Raw genomic sequence first — 16,281 nt, forward strand, 5'->3', positions numbered from 1 at the left:
GGGCGGGTCGGCGGTCTGATGGGGGGGGGGGAAGGGAGCAGGGAGGGCTGGGTGATGTGACCAAGGCCGCACGGGACACCCGTGGCAGGGCGGAGGGACAGGCCCGACCCTTGTGCCGCGGCAGGTGCGGCCATGGAGCGCTACCACGTGCTGGAGGTCATCGGCGAGGGCTCCTTCGGGCGCGTGTACAAGGGGCGCCGCAAGCACAGCGCCCAGGTGAGCGCTCGCCCCTCCACGGTGCCCCGGGGGGCGGGGGGGGGGCAGGAAGGGACTGACCCCCGCGTGGCGTGACGTGGCGTGGCGTGGCGTGGCGTGGCGTGCTCACGGCGGCGCCGGCGGGGCAGGTGGTGGCCCTGAAGTTCATCCCCAAGCTGGGGCGCTCGGACAAGGAGCTGAGGAACCTGCAGCGGGAGATCGAGATCATGCGGGGGCTGCACCACCCCAACATCATCCAGATGCTGGACAGCTTCGACACCGACAAGGAGGTGGTGGTGGTGACCGACTACGCGGAGGGCGAGCTCTTCCAGATCCTGGAGGACGACGGCAGCCTGCCCGAGGAGCAGGTAGCGGGCGGGGGCACGGCGCCGGCGGGGTAAACCGAGGCACGGACAGGGCCGGCGCAGGGCGGGGGGGCTCAGCGCCGCATCTCGCAGGTGCAGGCCATTGCGGCCCAGCTGGTCTCGGCGCTCTACTACCTGCACTCCCACCGCATCCTGCACCGCGACATGAAGCCCCAGAACATCCTGCTCGGCAAAGGCGGCGTTATTAAGCTCTGCGACTTCGGGTAACGCGGGGCGGGGGGGGGCGACGACGTGCCCCTTGGAGTGGGGGTTGGGGGGGGGGGAACATCCCTTGGTTTGGGGGACAGGTTTGAGGCCCCCTTCCCCCCCGGCGCGCATCTGGCAGGTTCGCCCGGGCCATGAGCATCCACACGCTGGTGCTGACGTCCATCAAGGGCACGCCGCTGTACATGGCGCCTGAGCTGGTGCAGGAGCAGCCCTACGACCACGCGGCCGACCTGTGGTCCATGGGCTGCATCCTGTACGAGCTGCTGGCCGGCGCGCCCCCCTTCTACACCACCAGCATCTTCCAGCTCGTCAGCCTCATCGTCAGCGACCCCGTCAGGTGGCCCAAGAGCATGAGCCCCCCCTGCAAGGTGCCGGCGCGGGATGGAGGGGGCTTGCGGGGCGGGTGTCCGCGGGGCTCGCAAGGGCACGGCAGCTGTCCCTGATTGATGCGCCTGTGCTGGCTCCTAACCCCGCTCCCCCGGCTCTAGCCACTCTCCCACGCTTCCCGGGTGCTCTAATCGCTGCTGCCCGCTCCTCGTCTCCCGGGGCTGGCAGTGGGGGGTGGGGGGCAGCTTTGCGGGGAGGGTGACGGCGTGTGCCTGGTGCTGCGCAGAGCTTCCTGCAGGGCCTGCTGATGAAGGACCCTCGCCAGCGCCTGTCGTGGCCGGAGCTGCTGGGCCACCCCTTCCTCGCCGGACACGTCACCAGTGAGTACCTGCCACGCTGCCATCGCTACCTCCCGCCTCTGCCCTGGGACTGTGGCCCCAAGCCCCTCCAGGGGCTGCCAGTCTTCCAGGCCCTGCCGCCACCTCCCCTCACAGCCTGAGGAGACTGGGGCTGACTGGCCTTAACACCCCCCATCCCCTTCCCAGTCATCGAGGACACAGAGGAGCGGGGGATCCCCAACCCCTTCACCAGCAAGCTGCCTCCGGAGCTGCAGGCACTGAAGGAGAGGCAAGCCCACTCCCTGGCCCCTCGGCGAGGCCAGTCCAAGATCCTGCGGAAGGCGAGGCAGAGGATGGCCGAGGAGACCAGGAGAAAGGTGCGGCCATTGGTTGGGTTGGGACGGGTTGGGGGCGGCAGCGGGAAGGTGCTGGGACCGGTGGGCTCTAAGGGGTGGTTGGAGCATGGCATGGTCTGGGCCAGCTCTCACGGCTCCCAGGTTTGCCAGCGGTTCTGGGCACCCATGCCCTGGGCTTGGGCGGGCAGAGAGCAGCTGTCCTGGGTAGCATCTTGCCCCAGCAGGTGAGGGTCAGGAGGGATGGGTCAGCTGGGCCCTGGGTTGTTTGACTGCAGATGGGCTGAAATTACCCATGGGAGGCAGTTGTGCCACCATGCCCCTGGCTCCCACAGCAGCAGGACACTGTTGTACTGGTGCGAGACCTGTGTGTGTCTGTGATTCCCCTTATGCCACCGTGAGAGCCCTGTGTGCCCGTGCTCTCGCTAGGGCTGGGTGAGGTCCCTGTACAGCTGGATGGGGTTGGGCAGGGAGCACTGGGCTTGGCTGGTCCAGTGCAGCTGTGACCCTCCCGGCCGGCTTCCCAGCAGCAGGCGAAGACAGAGTCAACAGGCAGACAGGACCCCAGCGGCAAAGGGGGGCCAGGCCCCAGGCCTAGAGCAGCCGCCGTGGACGGGCCCCGCACCACCCAGGGACTGGAGCCGAACAGGACGGAGCGGGAGGTGGATGAGCCCCCCCCAACGCCAGGGTGAGGGCTGATTCGTAGGTTGTAAGGTCGGAAGGGACGTTGGAAGATCAAGCAGGAAAGATAACTGGGGGTCAGGTAACCCCAGTAAGGTGACCGTCCAGTCTTGCCTTGAAGATAGGAGAGAGCGTGGGGGGGCATGTGTGGGGAGACATGCGTGCAGCCCCTAACAGCACCGTTGCCCTGGGCAGGGAGCACTGCATCACCCAGGACTGTGAGCGGGAGTTCTCAGAGCCAGGGGCCCCCCCACCACTGGGGACAGGCAAAGCGGGGCCCCGTGGCCGCCGCAGCATCGAAGCTGTAGCCCTGGAGAACGAGGTGAGCCACCTGCCGGACCCCACCCAGGCTGTGGAGACAGGGAGCCCACTGGGGGCACAAACTGGGGGCAGTGCTAACCAGTCCCCCATGCCCTGCTCACATCTGACCCAGGAGCTGGACAGCGACGAGGAGTGGCAGCACCTGGTGGAGGCCACAGAGCCGTCCCGGCTGCAGCTGAGCGCGCCCCTAAGCCTGCTGGGGGACCCTGGGTTCCTGCCACGCCTGCATGCCCGCCTGGACCATGCCAGCCAGCAGGTAAGCGTGGGGCGCAGGGCTTCAGTGTTTCTGTCCGGCGGAGGGGGCCCTTTGAGGCGACGGAGAGCAATGTCTCTTCTGCAGAGAGCAGGACGGAGGTTGCTGTCCTCTGTAAAACCAGGGATGGAAGTTGCAGCCAGGCAGGTTGTGGCTGGATCTCAGGAAACACTTCTTCACTGCCCAAGTAGGGCGGCCACAGGGAGATGCCAGAGCTGGGGGGCGCTGCAGCATGGGAGGGTCCCAGGCGAGGCTGGACGGGCACTGGGCAGGAGGGTCGAGGCGCAGCTATGCCTGTGCTCTGCTGGGGGGTGTCCCAGGCTGGGGCTGTGCTGGCTGCCCCCCACCCCCACCGGTTCGGGGTTGAAGCCCTCTCAGAGGTGCTGGGTGCTGGCTGCAGCCAAGGCTGGGGCTGTGCCAACACTTCTGCTGTGATGCAGCCCTGTAGGGTCTTGGCTACAGGCTCTTGCCCCTTACTCAGGCTGCCTTTGGGCGGGGGGGGCAGGCATGGATTTGCCCCCTGCTCAGCCTGGCCTGGCCCCGGGGGGGGTTTCCTCTCCTTCTGCAATGGGGGCACGGCCTGGGCCTGGGCTCTGTCCAGTGCCCACCAACTCCCCTGGAAGCAGCAGGACGTTGGCAGCGACAGCACCCTTGTATCCCAGGAGCAGGGGTGGGGGTGGGGGTGATGCCCAGGCCTGTATCGGGGGTGCTGGTGTTGTGTGGCTCTGTGGTTGCACACGGGGGTTGTCTAGGTGGTTTTGGATGGGGCTGATTCTGCCTCGGGCTGGATGTGACCATGCAACTCCCTGCTGGCCCCACGGCTCTAGAATGCCCGGCACCTGGTGACTCCAGTCTCAGCGCCCTCGATCTGCCTTGTCTCTCCCCTCCCAGGTGCTGGAGGGGATGCTGGAGGGGGCGTCCAAGCTGCGCCCCACACTGCGTGTCATAGGGAACCTGCTGTCCACCCGCTGCGACGCTGCCCGGCTTTACCACCTCTGCCGGGAGCTGGAGCTGCCGCGTGTCCTGCTGGGCCTGGCGGGGCAGGTCCTGGACAGCGCTGGCACCATGCAGGTGAGCAGGCACAGCCATGGGCCAGGGGCTGGCGTGGCATGGCATGGTCACTGTCTCTGGGGGAGGGTCGTGCCTTTGCCAGAACATGGTGCCTGGTCAGGAGGGTCCCTGTTCTCGCTGGCCCCTCGGCCTGGCCCACCAGGCACCGGGCGGCTCATGGGCACCTTCTGCTCCCACAGCAGCCCTGGAGCATTACAGTGCTGACGGACCTTGTTGCTGTGACGACGGGTTATTTTACCAGCGATTTCAACCAGGAGAGGAGCATAGCAAGGGGAAGGTGCAGGGGGTGCGGCAGGCAGGGGAGAGACTCAGAGGGACATGGACATCACTGCTGGGACCCCGGCTCCTGGTTCTTGGTGGCCTGGGGGCTGGGCAGGGGACAGGAGCCTGGGGATGTGGTCTGGGGGCCCTGGCCCTCCCTGCGGGCTGCCCAGGCTTGCTTCTGCTCCCCTGCCAGTCCCACGGGGCTCTGCCTAGGCCCCCACTGACCCCTTTTCTCCCCCCAGCCTGGAGATCTTTGCTGAGGCCGCCCGCCTTTTCCTGGCCCTGCTGCCCCGGCTGCTTGCTCAGCCCATGGATGGCGAGAGGCGGCTCCAGCAGCAAAGTGTCGTGGTGATTATGCGCCCCCCGCCCCCACTGGCTCTCAGCCCCTCCACACCTTGCTTAGCTCCGTCTGGTGCCTTGGGGAGTCAGGGACCCCTGGGATTGTCCCACTGGTCTCCCTTCACCCACCCCCTAGCACTAGGGCTACCCTGGGGGGCCTGCTCCTGCAGGCTGCTGTATGGCCTAGGCCGCGCAGCACCAGGTAGTTGGTCCACCAGGTCCCTCCCCACTTGGTGACAACTCCCCCCTCCTTCCAGGGCTTCACCTTGCTGTGTGAGAGCATGGACGGTAGCTGCTCCTCTGTCGCTGGCCCCTTCTACGCGGGGCTGTGTGCTGAGCACCACCTCCTCCTGGACACGCTCCTCCAAGGGGCTTCTGGTGAGTGGCCCGTCCCAGCAGGTATGTGCTGTGTTGCCCTTCTTCTCCACTCCAGGCTGGCCCAGCCCCGTCTTCCTTCCCTCAGCCTGGCTCCCATCCCCCCGCTTAGTGGGGCCTGAGGGCTGGGCTTCCCGCTTCCTTCTTGCTGGGAGGTCATTGGGGAAGCTCCTGAGATTGGCATTCACTGCCTCCGCTACACTGCAGGGTTCTGCTGTGGCACCAGCTCCCCAGGGACTGCTGCTCTGGTGCCTCCTCAAAATCAGTGCCCTGGGCTGAGCCCTGGGCAAAGTCAGAAATGGGCAGCGGCTGGGATGGATTCCTCCCATGCCTGCCATCTTGGTGCCCCTGACCCATAGCCCCTGCCTCCCCCGCTAGCCCTGCCAGGGCCCTGCACTCCCAACCTACAGCCCTCTCCTCCCCCCAAGCCCTGCTGGTGCCCCTCACTCCTGACCCACAGCCCCCTGGGCTTTCCAGCCTCTGGCTCCTCTCCACAGCCTTGCCAGTGCTCCTTGCTCCCCACTGGCAGCGTTATCTGCCCCTGTCTTGTTTCTCCTCATGTCTGAGTCTCCCTTGATTCCTTCCCATCCCAGGCTCAGTGAAGGAGGCCAAGACCACACAGGAGCAGAGCGAGCGCTTGGCTGACATCTTCATGGCAGCGCTGGCTTCGGCCTGCAGCATCCCTCTGGGGCGTGGCGGGTGCCGGGAGGCCAAGAAGCAGGTCAGGCCAGGCCTCTTCCCGCAGCTGTTCTGGTCAGAGGTCCCTGGGGGGTGCGGCAGGGACATCCCTTTCCAACAGAGGAGCTGAGAGTGGAGATCACATCAGGCTGATCTATGGCCAGGGTCCCTCAAGACTTGACAGACGCTCGTAGCCACCTCTGGGGTGGGAAGTGGCTGGGGTATAATAGGGCACAGCTTGGAGGGGATGGGCAGAAATCTGACCCCAGGGGGAACTCGGGGAGGGAGAGCGTGACCATCTCAGCCAGGGCATTGTGGAGGCAGAGAATCGGTTCCAGGGACCAAAAGGGCAGTGGGGCCGGGGACAGCACCCCTTGCTGGGCCCTGCCAGCACCAGTGCGGCGACAGGGGTGAATTGAGGAGTCTGAAAAGGGGGTGCAGGTAGTGCAGCCTGTCACTGCAGGTAGCGCAACACGTATTTTTCAGTTAGAGAGAAACTAGAAACTTTACTAATAGGCCCCAGGGGCTGGCCCTGTATTATTGTGTTTTAAGATCAAACCAAAACCACACAGAACTACTGGGACATGCGCTCAGGTGGGATCTCAAATTTAAAAAACCCAGGAAACCTAGGCAAGAAAATAGCTAAAATAGCAGAAGGCAGCATGTCACTGGCCTGTCACCATCACCGTTCAGATTCACAAAAGAAAATCTCACCATGAGCACCTTGGCAGCGCTTCCAGGACTTCACCATCAGTCATTTCTACACCTGAGCTCACGCTGTTCCACAAGAGCTGAGGGGTTTTGGCTACCACTAGACCCAGTCTGCAGGGCTGGGAGTAGGAGGAAGATGTGAGCAGAAGTGGGGATCAAGCTGTAGATTGCAGGGGAGAGGCTGCTTTGAGCAGGGGAACATGGAGATCTTTCGCACCTGGGAGTGGAGAGAGATGAGCAGGAATCGAGGAGATGACACTGAGCCCTGAGGTCGATTGACTCTTTCAGCCTCGCCTTGTCCCTCTCAACAGTTGGGTTTAAACTTTGGGTGGAACAGGAATCAAAGAGGGGTGCAGGTGCCCTCCACCCCTGCCTGGGGGTCTCCAGAGGGCATGGGGTCACCAGGCTCTTGGCTTACCCCCTGCAGGTTGCCCAGCACGTGGCCCAGATGCTGGCCGAGACTCCCCAGGTCCTGGGGCAGCTCCTGGAGAAGCTGGTGCGCCCAACCTGCTCCCTGAATGGGCTCAAGGTGATGGCCAACCCGGGTCCCTCTGTCTGTCCTCTCCTTGGGCATCGGTGCCCCATGAAGTGGGGCGTGGGGCATCCGTCTGTGATGCCGCAGCTGATAGAGCCCAGCCCTGGTGCTCGGGGCTCTTGTACCCACATGCTGGGAGCAGTCCCTGCCGGGCTGTGCCAGCACCATCCTCTCCCAGGGAGGTCCCCCTGGCTCTGCCCCCTGTCTCCTCCAGGGCACCCCTTTCCATGCCAGGCTGCTAGCTGGTAGCACCCCTGCCCTACTCTACCCTTCCCCCAGCTGGTCTTGGGGAAAGCCAGTTCCCATTGACAAGTCCCTGCTGCCTACCCTGTGCCAGCCAGGAGGGACTGGGGCATCCTGCAACTCCCATGTGAGCAGGCTGCAGAGCAGTGTGTTTTCAGGGGTCCCTTAGCCCGCTACTGGGGCCTGCCAAGGAGCTGGGGATGGGTCCAGACAGTGGTCCTGGGGGCCCCACATAAGAATATCTGAGCTGCCCTGTGCTGCTTCAGGCCCCAGGTCCGTCTTGCCCTGTTTCCTGTATCCCAGGCGCAGAGAGTGGAGCTAGAAGGTGAGTGCCTGGGTCTGAGCAGAGATTTCCTGTTCCTCTCTCCCTGGTCTAGGGCCACAAGTTCCCCCTTGAACACCCCATGGGGGGGACAGGACGGCCTGGGTTTGGTTGGTGGCTGCCGGCCTGCTTGTCCTGTGCCGTGACCCCTGCTCTGTCTGGGCAGAGGCAGGCAGGAATAAATCCCCAGGGACTTTCTCTTCCTCATTCAGTGTGTTGCAAACTTTGCTCCTGTCCCCTCCAACATCTCTCCTAGGTCTGGCCTCAGTATTTTCTCCTAGGGAAGCCCCTCCGCAGCCCCCAACCTCCTTGCTGCCCTGCTCTGCAGCTTCTCTAGCTCCTCTCCTTCTGGGGCTGCAGGGACGAGAGCTAGGCACTGGATTCAAGATACGGACACCGCGGGGGCTTATAAAGGGCAGCACAATCCTCTCTGTCTTGAGTTCGCTCCTTCCTAACATGTTCTTTGTCTTTTTGACCTCCCACCCCTGCTGTGGGGCTGGGGTCAAGGCCAGTGTCCTCCCCCCCCAGATCCTATATGCTGCCTGCCACGTCAGCCAGAGCCTGTGCCACCTCTTGGAGATGGGGCCACAAGTGCCAGGGGCCTTGGCACAACTGCTGAAGGGAGAGGTAGGTCCCGGCACCCCCTGGGGCAGGTGGGCACTGCAGGGGAAGGGGAACGGGGGACCCACGGCTGTACTGGGGGGTGATGGAGACACTGTGCGGAGCTCAGGGAAGGAGCAGAGAGATGGCCTGGGCTCATACTGGCCAAGGTTGGGAGGGTGCCAAGGGGACAGGTTGCCCAGGGCCTGTCCCCTTTCACTGCCCCACACCACGCACTGTTCCCCTGGTAGATCCCGATGCCGGAGCCAGTGCGGGGACAGGCTCAGGAGGCCACCCTGCACCTCCTGTCTCTGCTCACCCTGCAGCTCCAGGCACCCCCACCCGGGTAAGTGCTCCCTTACCTCCACCCTGCAACCTGGTATGTACCCCCTGCCCCAGGGGGCTCAGGTCAGCCTGCCTGTGCTGTGCTGTTGAGAGCAACATGCCCCTGAGGGGTCAGGGGGACGTTACTGTGTGCTGCGGTTGCTCTCCAGAGGTGGCCGCATTCTGGGGTTGTGGGGGGCAATGGCTGGAACTTTTCAGCCTCTCCTCACCCCTCCTTCCAGGCTAGACGTGGTGGCACTTGAGGCTGGCGAGCTCTTCACCCGTTCGGCTATTGTCTCCCTTGTGGTGAGTGCGTCGTCCCCTCCTGCCCCCATCCCCGCATCTGTTGCCCCTCCTGCCCTGACTCCAGTGCTGGCGGGGTCTGGCTTGGCTTGATACAGCCCAGTCCGGGGGTGGGGGCCGGTCTGACTTCCTGCTCTGTGGGGGGAGGTGCTTGACACTGTTGGGGGGCGGCCATGTGGGGCTGCAGGGCAGCTGCGGCTGCCTCTTGGGGAAGCTGGTCCTGAGCCCTCCATTTGGCCCCAGAGTGCTGCGGGATTCCTGCTGACTCAGCTCCGCCAGCACGGGGTGGCCGTCGATCTCGGCGGGGAGGAAGCCACGGCAGCTCTAACCAACGCTCTCACCGCCCGTGCCCAGGTACTGGTCACGGGCACTTCTCTCCCTTCATTTAACTCCGGGGTGTCCAACTCCCTTGGGCCAGGGCCACACCCAGCCCAGGGCACGGGGCAGCCACGGTGTCCAGGGGAGAGGTCTGGGGGTGGTCGTGAGGGTCCCAGATTTTACATTAGGCCATGACCGCTGTAAGACGCTGCCGGTGCCCTGCGTGGGGTCGAGTGTTGTTGGTCTCATCAGGCTGCCTCGGGGTGACAAAGCACAGAACTGTCCATAGACAAGCCTGCACAGAGCACCCACCCACCCACCAGCTGGTCTGTGGCAGCGGCTGGGGATTTTCTAGGCACGGTATGGGCAGGAACAGCTCGGTACAAAGTATTTGGGGTTCCCAGGTCCCTGTTCGTGCCCTGATCACAACTGATCCTGGTTCTTACCAGTCACTAGAACAGCTTGAGGTGACAGTCTTAGAGAATGGGGCTGGCAGGGAGCTGAGGGGTCACATCCAGCCTGAGGCAGGATCAGCCCCGTCTGGACCCCATGTGTGACCTCAGAGGTGCACGACACAGTCACCCCTGACACAGCCCTGGGCATCGACCCTGCCCTTGCCCCCAGGAAAGCAGAGGGGCTGTGGAGGTTGTATAGGTCCAGCTCCCACCCCCTCCCTTCTCTTACAGCTGTGTCTCCCGCCGCCGCTGGGCACTGGGCTCTATGATGGACTCCTCTTCTTCCTGCTGGAGCTCCTGGCCCAGGTACCTCCCTCCTCTGCCTGGGCCAGGGTGGATGGGATCAAGCCAGGCCATTCATGACCAGCAGGGTCTTTTTGGATAGCCCCCCACACTGCTCTGCTAGGTCCCTGGTTGGAGCCAGTAGCTTGCATGGGGTGGGGGGGTTGGTTACTGGGGTCCACACCCAGCCGCTGCCAGGGCTCAAAGGTGTTGGGGAATCCCACAGAGAAGGCATCTCTGTCGTGACGTGGCTTGGAGGAGTCTGAGCCCTGATCTGGACCTGGCATCTGGGCTCTCCCCCTGCCAGGAGGAGGGTGTGGGCACGTGGGGCTTCGCTGGCTCGGAGCTATGGGACATCACGTGGCACCGGGTCGCTGCGGCCCTTGGCTTGGCCCGTGGAGAGCCTGAGATGGAGAGTGAGACACCTCGGCCTGGCCAGCCCACCCCGGAGCCAGACTGGAACCTCATCTCCCCTCAAGGTAGGTGGCCAGGCCTCTGGGACCCTCTGTGATCCCTGCCGACCAGTTGTGGCCTGGACCAGGGCTCCAGCTCCTCTTGCTGGGGAGGGGGGCTCACAGTCTCCATGGGCCTGCTCTGAGCTGGGAGTGGCTGGATGAGCCTTGGCTTTGGCTCCAGCAGACCTTTGTGGATGGGTCTGGGCAGCTGGGAGCTCTGCTCCTGTTGGCTTGTGGGTTTGGCTCCGGAGAGGGCGGTTCCCTGGGGTCTGGAGGCCTCCAGCTTGTGCCTGTGCCCGGCTGCAGCTGTACCGGGGCCTTGACAGGAGCTGGGGGAGGTGGGGAGCAGGTGTGGCAGCTCCCTGCTTGTCACAGACCCTGCATACGCCCCTGGGTCTGTCACTGACTCTGGGCCGGAGCTCCTGACTGGCCCGTGGGGCTTCGGCTGCAGGCTCCTGTCACTGAGGATCCCACCAGGTGCCCCGTGCTGTCTGCCCCAGTGCCTTGCACCCTGCACCTTCCCCTCTGGGACCAGATCAGCCTACTGCTGGCTCCTCAGCCCCATACAAATCCTGCCACCTCCGCCAGGGCTTTGGGGGCTTCGTGCAGCCCACCCTACTTGCTTGCAGGATGTGGAAAGCTAGCGTGCCCCTGGCCATGCTGGGAGGAGGATTTCTGAGCCGCTTGTGGGGCAGGTTCAACACGTCCCAGCCCCTGGGCCGTGGACCCAGGTGGAGTCTACTACGGGAACCCATGACCATGACCTTGCTTGCGGAGCTGGCTCTAGCTGATGCTGCTCTGATATGGTAGACAGATGCCTGAGACACCCCTCCCCTCCCTCCATACACATCTGTACTGCTGGGGGGGCTGGCGTCTGCTGTGGGAGAAATCATAAAAATCACAGACAAGTGGGGCTGGCAGGGAGCTGCAGGGTCACGTCCAGCCCGAGGCAGGATCAGCCCTGTCCAAACCCACCCAGACCAACCCCGTGTGCAGTCTCGGAGCCGCACAACAGTCACCCCGACACAACCCTGAGCATCGCCCCCACCCCTGCCCCTGGGATACAGGGGCCCGTGGCCCAACGTCCTGTTGTTGCCAGCGGGTGTTGGTGAGCGTGGGAGAGAGCCCAGGCCCAGGCTGTGCCCCCGCTGCAGAGGGAAACCCCGCAAGCCAGGCTGACCTGAGCGGGGGGCAAATCCTTTCCTGCCCTCCCCAAGGCAGCATGAGTGGGGCCAGGGTCCTCCAGCCGGGACCCTGCACGGCTGAGTCCCGGCAGGTGCATTGGCACAGCCCGGGCTCAGCCCCAGCTTGGGCTGCAGCCAGCACCCAATGCCTCTGTGGGGGGCTTCAACCCCCTGACACATGGAGCTGAATGGCGGGGGGCAGCTCAGTGCAATGGCAGCCGACTGCCTGGTCTTGGAGCTACCAACTCCCTGGTCGATTTGCTGGAATCGCAGTGGCCGCGGTGGGTTTGGGGCTGGCGCGGAGTTGGGGCCCAGATGGTGCTAGCCGGCCCTCCGTGCCAACCCGTGCCTGCAGGGACCCTGCTCTTCCTCAACCTGGCACTCCTCGTCTTCACCCGGGAGCCTCACCTCTGCCTCGGGCAGCTGGCCCAGCCCAGCAGCCTTACCCTAGCCACCCTGCGCAAGCTGCTGTCTCCCGACTTCCTGCTTCACTTGACCCAGACGTGAGTTGGGCACAGGGGTGGCCGGGGCAGGGTAGGGCACCAGTGGCATTCAAGGGCACTGGAACATGCATGGAGCAGCTGACGGTGCCCCGCTGCTGGAGCTGGACTCCCTGCGGGCCCCCGTGGACCTCTCCCACCCCAGTGCGGCCTCTGCTAAGCTGTGTGCTCTGTCATGGCTGCAGGCAGGCAGGTGAGGACGGAGACCCTGGGCTGGTCCCTGCTGTAGTGCTCCATACTTGCCAGCTGTTGTGTTTCCCCTTCGCCGTGGAGGTGGATGAGGAAACCTTGGCGCGGATGGTGGAGGCCGCAAGCGAGGCTGAGATCCCTGCCCATCTGCTGCAGGTATCTGGGCCCCCCTTCCCCTCTCCCCACTGTCCCGTGCTCTTTCCTTCTGTTTCCCAGGCAGGACCCTGGGCCGCCCCCTTCCCTTCTCATTTCCTACCTGCAGTGCCTGGTGCCCACATCTGGCTGTGCCCGCACTGCAGGCTTCTGCCGAGGCACAGTGGGGCATGTGGGCAAAGCCAGTAAGACCAGGGGCAGAACTGGTTTCTCCCTGCAGCTCCATAAGGAGAGAGGAGAGCTGGAGAAGGTGCGGAGCAGGGCAGCAAGGAGGCCGGGGGCTTTGGAGGGGCTTCCCTAGGAGCAGAGACTGAGGCCAGGCCTAGGAGGGACACTGGAGGGGACAGGAGCAGGGTTTGCACCGCTCTGAATGGGGAAGAGAAAGTCCCTGGGGTTTATTCCTGCCTGTCTCCGCCCAGACAGAGCAGGGGTCCAGGCATGGGATGAGCAGGCCGGCAGCTGCCAACCAAGCCCAGGCCATCCTGTCCCCCACATGGGGCATTCAAGGCGGGATTCATGGCCCCAGACGTGCCAGAGCTGAGAGCATAGCCAGATGCACTGGGGCTGGACATATGCGGGGAGCAAAGGGGCACAGGGAGCTCTGGGGCAGGGAGCGAGGGGCACGGTCTCTGCACCAGCCCTGCCGGGACCCTCCGTGTTGGAGGAACAGGGGAAAGCCCTGCTCAGACCTGGTCACTCGCCCGCCAGCTCCGCTCTGCCCTGGGACACGGGAGATGGGGCAGGACGGACCTGAGCCAAATGTTTGCTTTGTGGTGAGTGGGGTTGGCCTTGCTGGACCGGTGCTGGTCAAGATGTCCCAGTGCCAGGAGCAAGAGCCAGTTCAGCCCTACCCAGTGGCTCCAGGACAGGTGTGTAGTGGCTCTACCATGGCCCTGCTGAGCTGGTTCCCCCCTCTCTCTGTCCCCGCCAGGCTTGCTGCCACCACCTGCCTCTGCCAGCCACGGAGCTGCCACTGAGCCTCCTCTGCCACCTGGCTCTGCGCGACGAGCGGGCAGCGGGGCAGTTTGTGGCCGTGGCATCGGAACCGGCCGTCACCTTCCTGTCATCCGTCCTGCTCGGCACCCATGCCCAGCCCACATACCAGCTGCTGGCCTTACTGGCCCAGGTGGCGCGGGCTAGTTCTGCACACCTGCCTTTCCTCCACGGCCTGCTGGGTGGCTCCGACGGCGCTGGCCAGGCCCTGAGCCAGCTGCTGGGCCACCCGGAGCCCCTGGTGCGTGCCGGCTCCTGCAGCCTTGTGGGCAACCTGCTGCGGCACAGGTTGGGGCTCCCCGGGGGCCTGGCCGGGCTGCTGGAACGGCTGCTGGAGCTCCTGGGTGACCCCGATGGGGCTGTGCGCAGGGCGGCTATCTTCGCTGTGGGCAACGCGGCCTACCAGGCTGGCGGGCTGGCGCAGGGCTTGGCCCAGGCCATGCCCTGCGTGGTGCGGCTGCTGGGAGACCCCCAGGCCAGGACCCGCAGCAACGCTGCCTCGGCCCTGGGCAACCTGGGGCGCAACTCAGCCGAGCTAGCAGATGTGCTCATCCGGAACGAGGTCCCCCGGCTCCTGCTGCACTGCGCCTGCCACGACTCCCAGCCCGCGGTGAGGGAGGCTGCCCTCATCGCCCTGCGGGCCCTCAGCCGCCAGCCTGGGATACGCCAGGTACCGCCCGTGGCCTCCGCGCCTCCCTCTGCCCCATCCGCTGCTCTGCTTTCTGCTCCCTGCCCCGTGCTCCCTACCAAAGCAGCTGCTCTGCTTTCTGCTCCCTGTCTGATCCCCTGCTCTGCTTTCTGCTCCCTGTCCTCTCTTCCATCTATCGCATGCCACACGCAGGCTGCCTGCGCCACTCTTGGTACCGGTGCAGCAGGGTGCCCACTCTTGCAGGTCACCTAGCTCAGGGGCTGGTAACCTCCAGTCCATGGCCTGGATTTGGCCTGTGAAGAGACAAGATTAGGCCCTGTGGTGGGGTCAGTGGCACAGCAGAGAAGTGCCCCTCATCCCCCCCAGTTGCATCCGGCTCCATGCCAGGCCTGCTCTCCCCCCACGGCTGCAGCCTGCACGTACTCTCACTGCCATAGTTTGGGGTTGCCCTTGTTTGGCAATCAGTGGCGACTGAGGGCAAGGCAGCAGCAGGGGATATAGGGATGGGCCAGGGGCCTCCCCCCCGCCAAGGGTGGTTAGCTGGGAGGGAAGGTGGTGGCTGGGGGTGGGGGGCGCAGGGTGACTGGCGCGGCTTCCCATTCCTCTCGCAGGTGCTGGTGTCTCTCAAGGCAAGCGAGAAGCTGGGGTCCGCATCCCTCAATGGGTCCCAGGCCAGTCTCTCCCGCAGCCCCCGCCCCGCCTCGGCTCGGCACTGCGAGAAACTCATCCACCTCCTCCGGCCCACGCACAGCGCCTGAGGGGGCCGGACCTGCCCGCTCCGGAGAGACACTCCAGAGCCTGCCCAGACTCGGAGCTGCCACCTCGCTCATCTCCTGAGGATGCCTGGAGCGCTGAGCCAGCAAGAACTGATGGAGAGGGAGGACTGGAGACACCCAGGGCATGGAGAAGGACCTGAAACGCCTCCTTTCCATCGTGGTACCAAGAGGCAGGGAGATCCTGGCCCTGAGCAGGTCCCCACTCACAGCTTTGTCCTCCCAAGAGGCCTTGTGGCCCCAGGATGTGCCTTAATGTCCCCTAGTCCGGCCAGGGTGGCATCCAGCTAGGGTCTCCTTGGTCTCTGTCCCTCACAGAAGTGCCCAGTCCTGTGGGCTGAGCACGGGGAGTCGAGGTTTCACTCAGCAGGGATGAGCCCAAGCCATTGTGAGGCAGGGAGCGTGCTCCACACGTGTCCTGCCCCATTTTTGGGGTCTCACAGTGGCCTGGACAAGTCAGGAGCCGCTGTCAACGGCGGTGGGGGTGGGGGAGGCTGGGTCTCATTCCCACTGCAGCTGAGCTGGGGATGGTCTCCCTGGCTCAGCTGGGACGGCGGGTGCGGAGCTGCTGGGCAGGACAGGGACGGACCCTGGACAGTCAAGTGCTGCTGGGGGAACCTCTTTATTCCCCAACCGGGAGCAATAATGGTGCTTAAGTAACACAGCCCAGCTCCCCTCCCCTTAGACCCCTGTGCCACATCCTGCTGACGGGAGTGTGGGGGGGTCCAATATGGGGCTCTGCCTTTGCCTGGACCTTTCCACCCCCACATTTTCAGCTATTTCTCTGGTTTGTTTTATTCCAATAAATGACTTTTGCCTGGCTGGGCGGTTTCCTGCTCTCTGCCTGGGGCCACAAAAGACACCCCCAGCCCCAAGGCTGGGTCCAGGCACCGTTGCCCCCGGGGGCCTGAAGAGCTCGAGAACATGGTCAGGAACCAGGGCTGTGCGTCAGCGACGGAGCAAGCGCACGGACGGACGTGACCCCGGGCGGACGCGGATGCGTCGGTGCCAGGCATCGCCAGAGACACAGCGCCCAGTTTCCTCCCGTTCAACGGAGGCTGCGCTAGCACGCTGCAGCAGTTCCTGTGGGATCACAGAGCTGCGGCAGGGTTGCCCGCTGGCTGCAGTATGTATCCAAGTTTTAAAAAACCCGATCGGGACTCGTAGGGCAGGTGCTATCTCTTATTAGACCAACACGATTTTTGCAGAATTAAATCAATTGCAAGCTTTGTGCGCACGCACCCTTCAGCTGGTTTTTGTGCAAAAATCTTGGTGGTCGAACAGGAGAGATCGGCTCTGCTACGAGTCCCGATGCCTTGCCCCCCGAGCCTAACCCGGCAGCGGCCGCGGCACCCCTGCCACGTGGGGCAGCACCTGCGAGCACGTGGCCGCCGGCGCGCGGGGCATGCCGGGAGGCGGAGTCCTGGCCGGGCGCGGGGCGTGACGGGAAGTGCAGTGCGGGCGGGAGGGCGCGCGAGGCACGCCGGGAGCGGTAACGCGGGCG

General features: G+C 64.6%; 1 protein-coding gene across 5 annotated transcripts; it reads left to right on the plus strand.

The window, feature by feature from the left end:
• The first annotated feature begins 28 nt into the window (after positions 1–28).
• STK36 (serine/threonine kinase 36) lies at positions 29–15,599 on the plus strand. 5 transcript variants are annotated; one of them, XM_059727534.1, is made up of 25 exons: positions 29–216; positions 345–563; positions 654–784; positions 907–1,156; positions 1,402–1,495; positions 1,661–1,830; positions 2,334–2,494; positions 2,683–2,809; positions 2,921–3,064; positions 3,953–4,132; positions 4,312–4,418; positions 4,639–4,744; positions 4,993–5,113; positions 5,704–5,831; positions 6,927–7,028; positions 8,128–8,226; positions 8,451–8,545; positions 8,766–8,829; positions 9,070–9,180; positions 9,831–9,905; positions 10,189–10,360; positions 11,876–12,023; positions 12,206–12,365; positions 13,294–14,025; positions 14,616–15,599. In XM_059727534.1, exons 1-25 carry the CDS (start codon positions 133–135, stop codon positions 14,760–14,762), a joined length of 3,927 nt encoding a protein of 1,308 aa, XP_059583517.1. In that variant the 5' UTR covers positions 29–132; the 3' UTR covers positions 14,763–15,599. The 5 variants fall into 5 exon arrangements, with proteins under 5 accessions (XP_059583517.1, XP_059583520.1, XP_059583519.1 ...); XM_059727537.1 differs by having other exon boundaries at positions 4,312–4,409; XM_059727536.1 differs by having other exon boundaries at positions 4,315–4,418.
• The last annotated feature ends 682 nt before the right edge of the window (positions 15,600–16,281 follow it).

The sequence above is a fragment of the Alligator mississippiensis genome, chromosome 4, assembly GCF_030867095.1.
Source record: "Alligator mississippiensis isolate rAllMis1 chromosome 4, rAllMis1, whole genome shotgun sequence".
In the NCBI taxonomy this organism is placed as follows: Eukaryota; Metazoa; Chordata; order Crocodylia; family Alligatoridae; genus Alligator; species Alligator mississippiensis.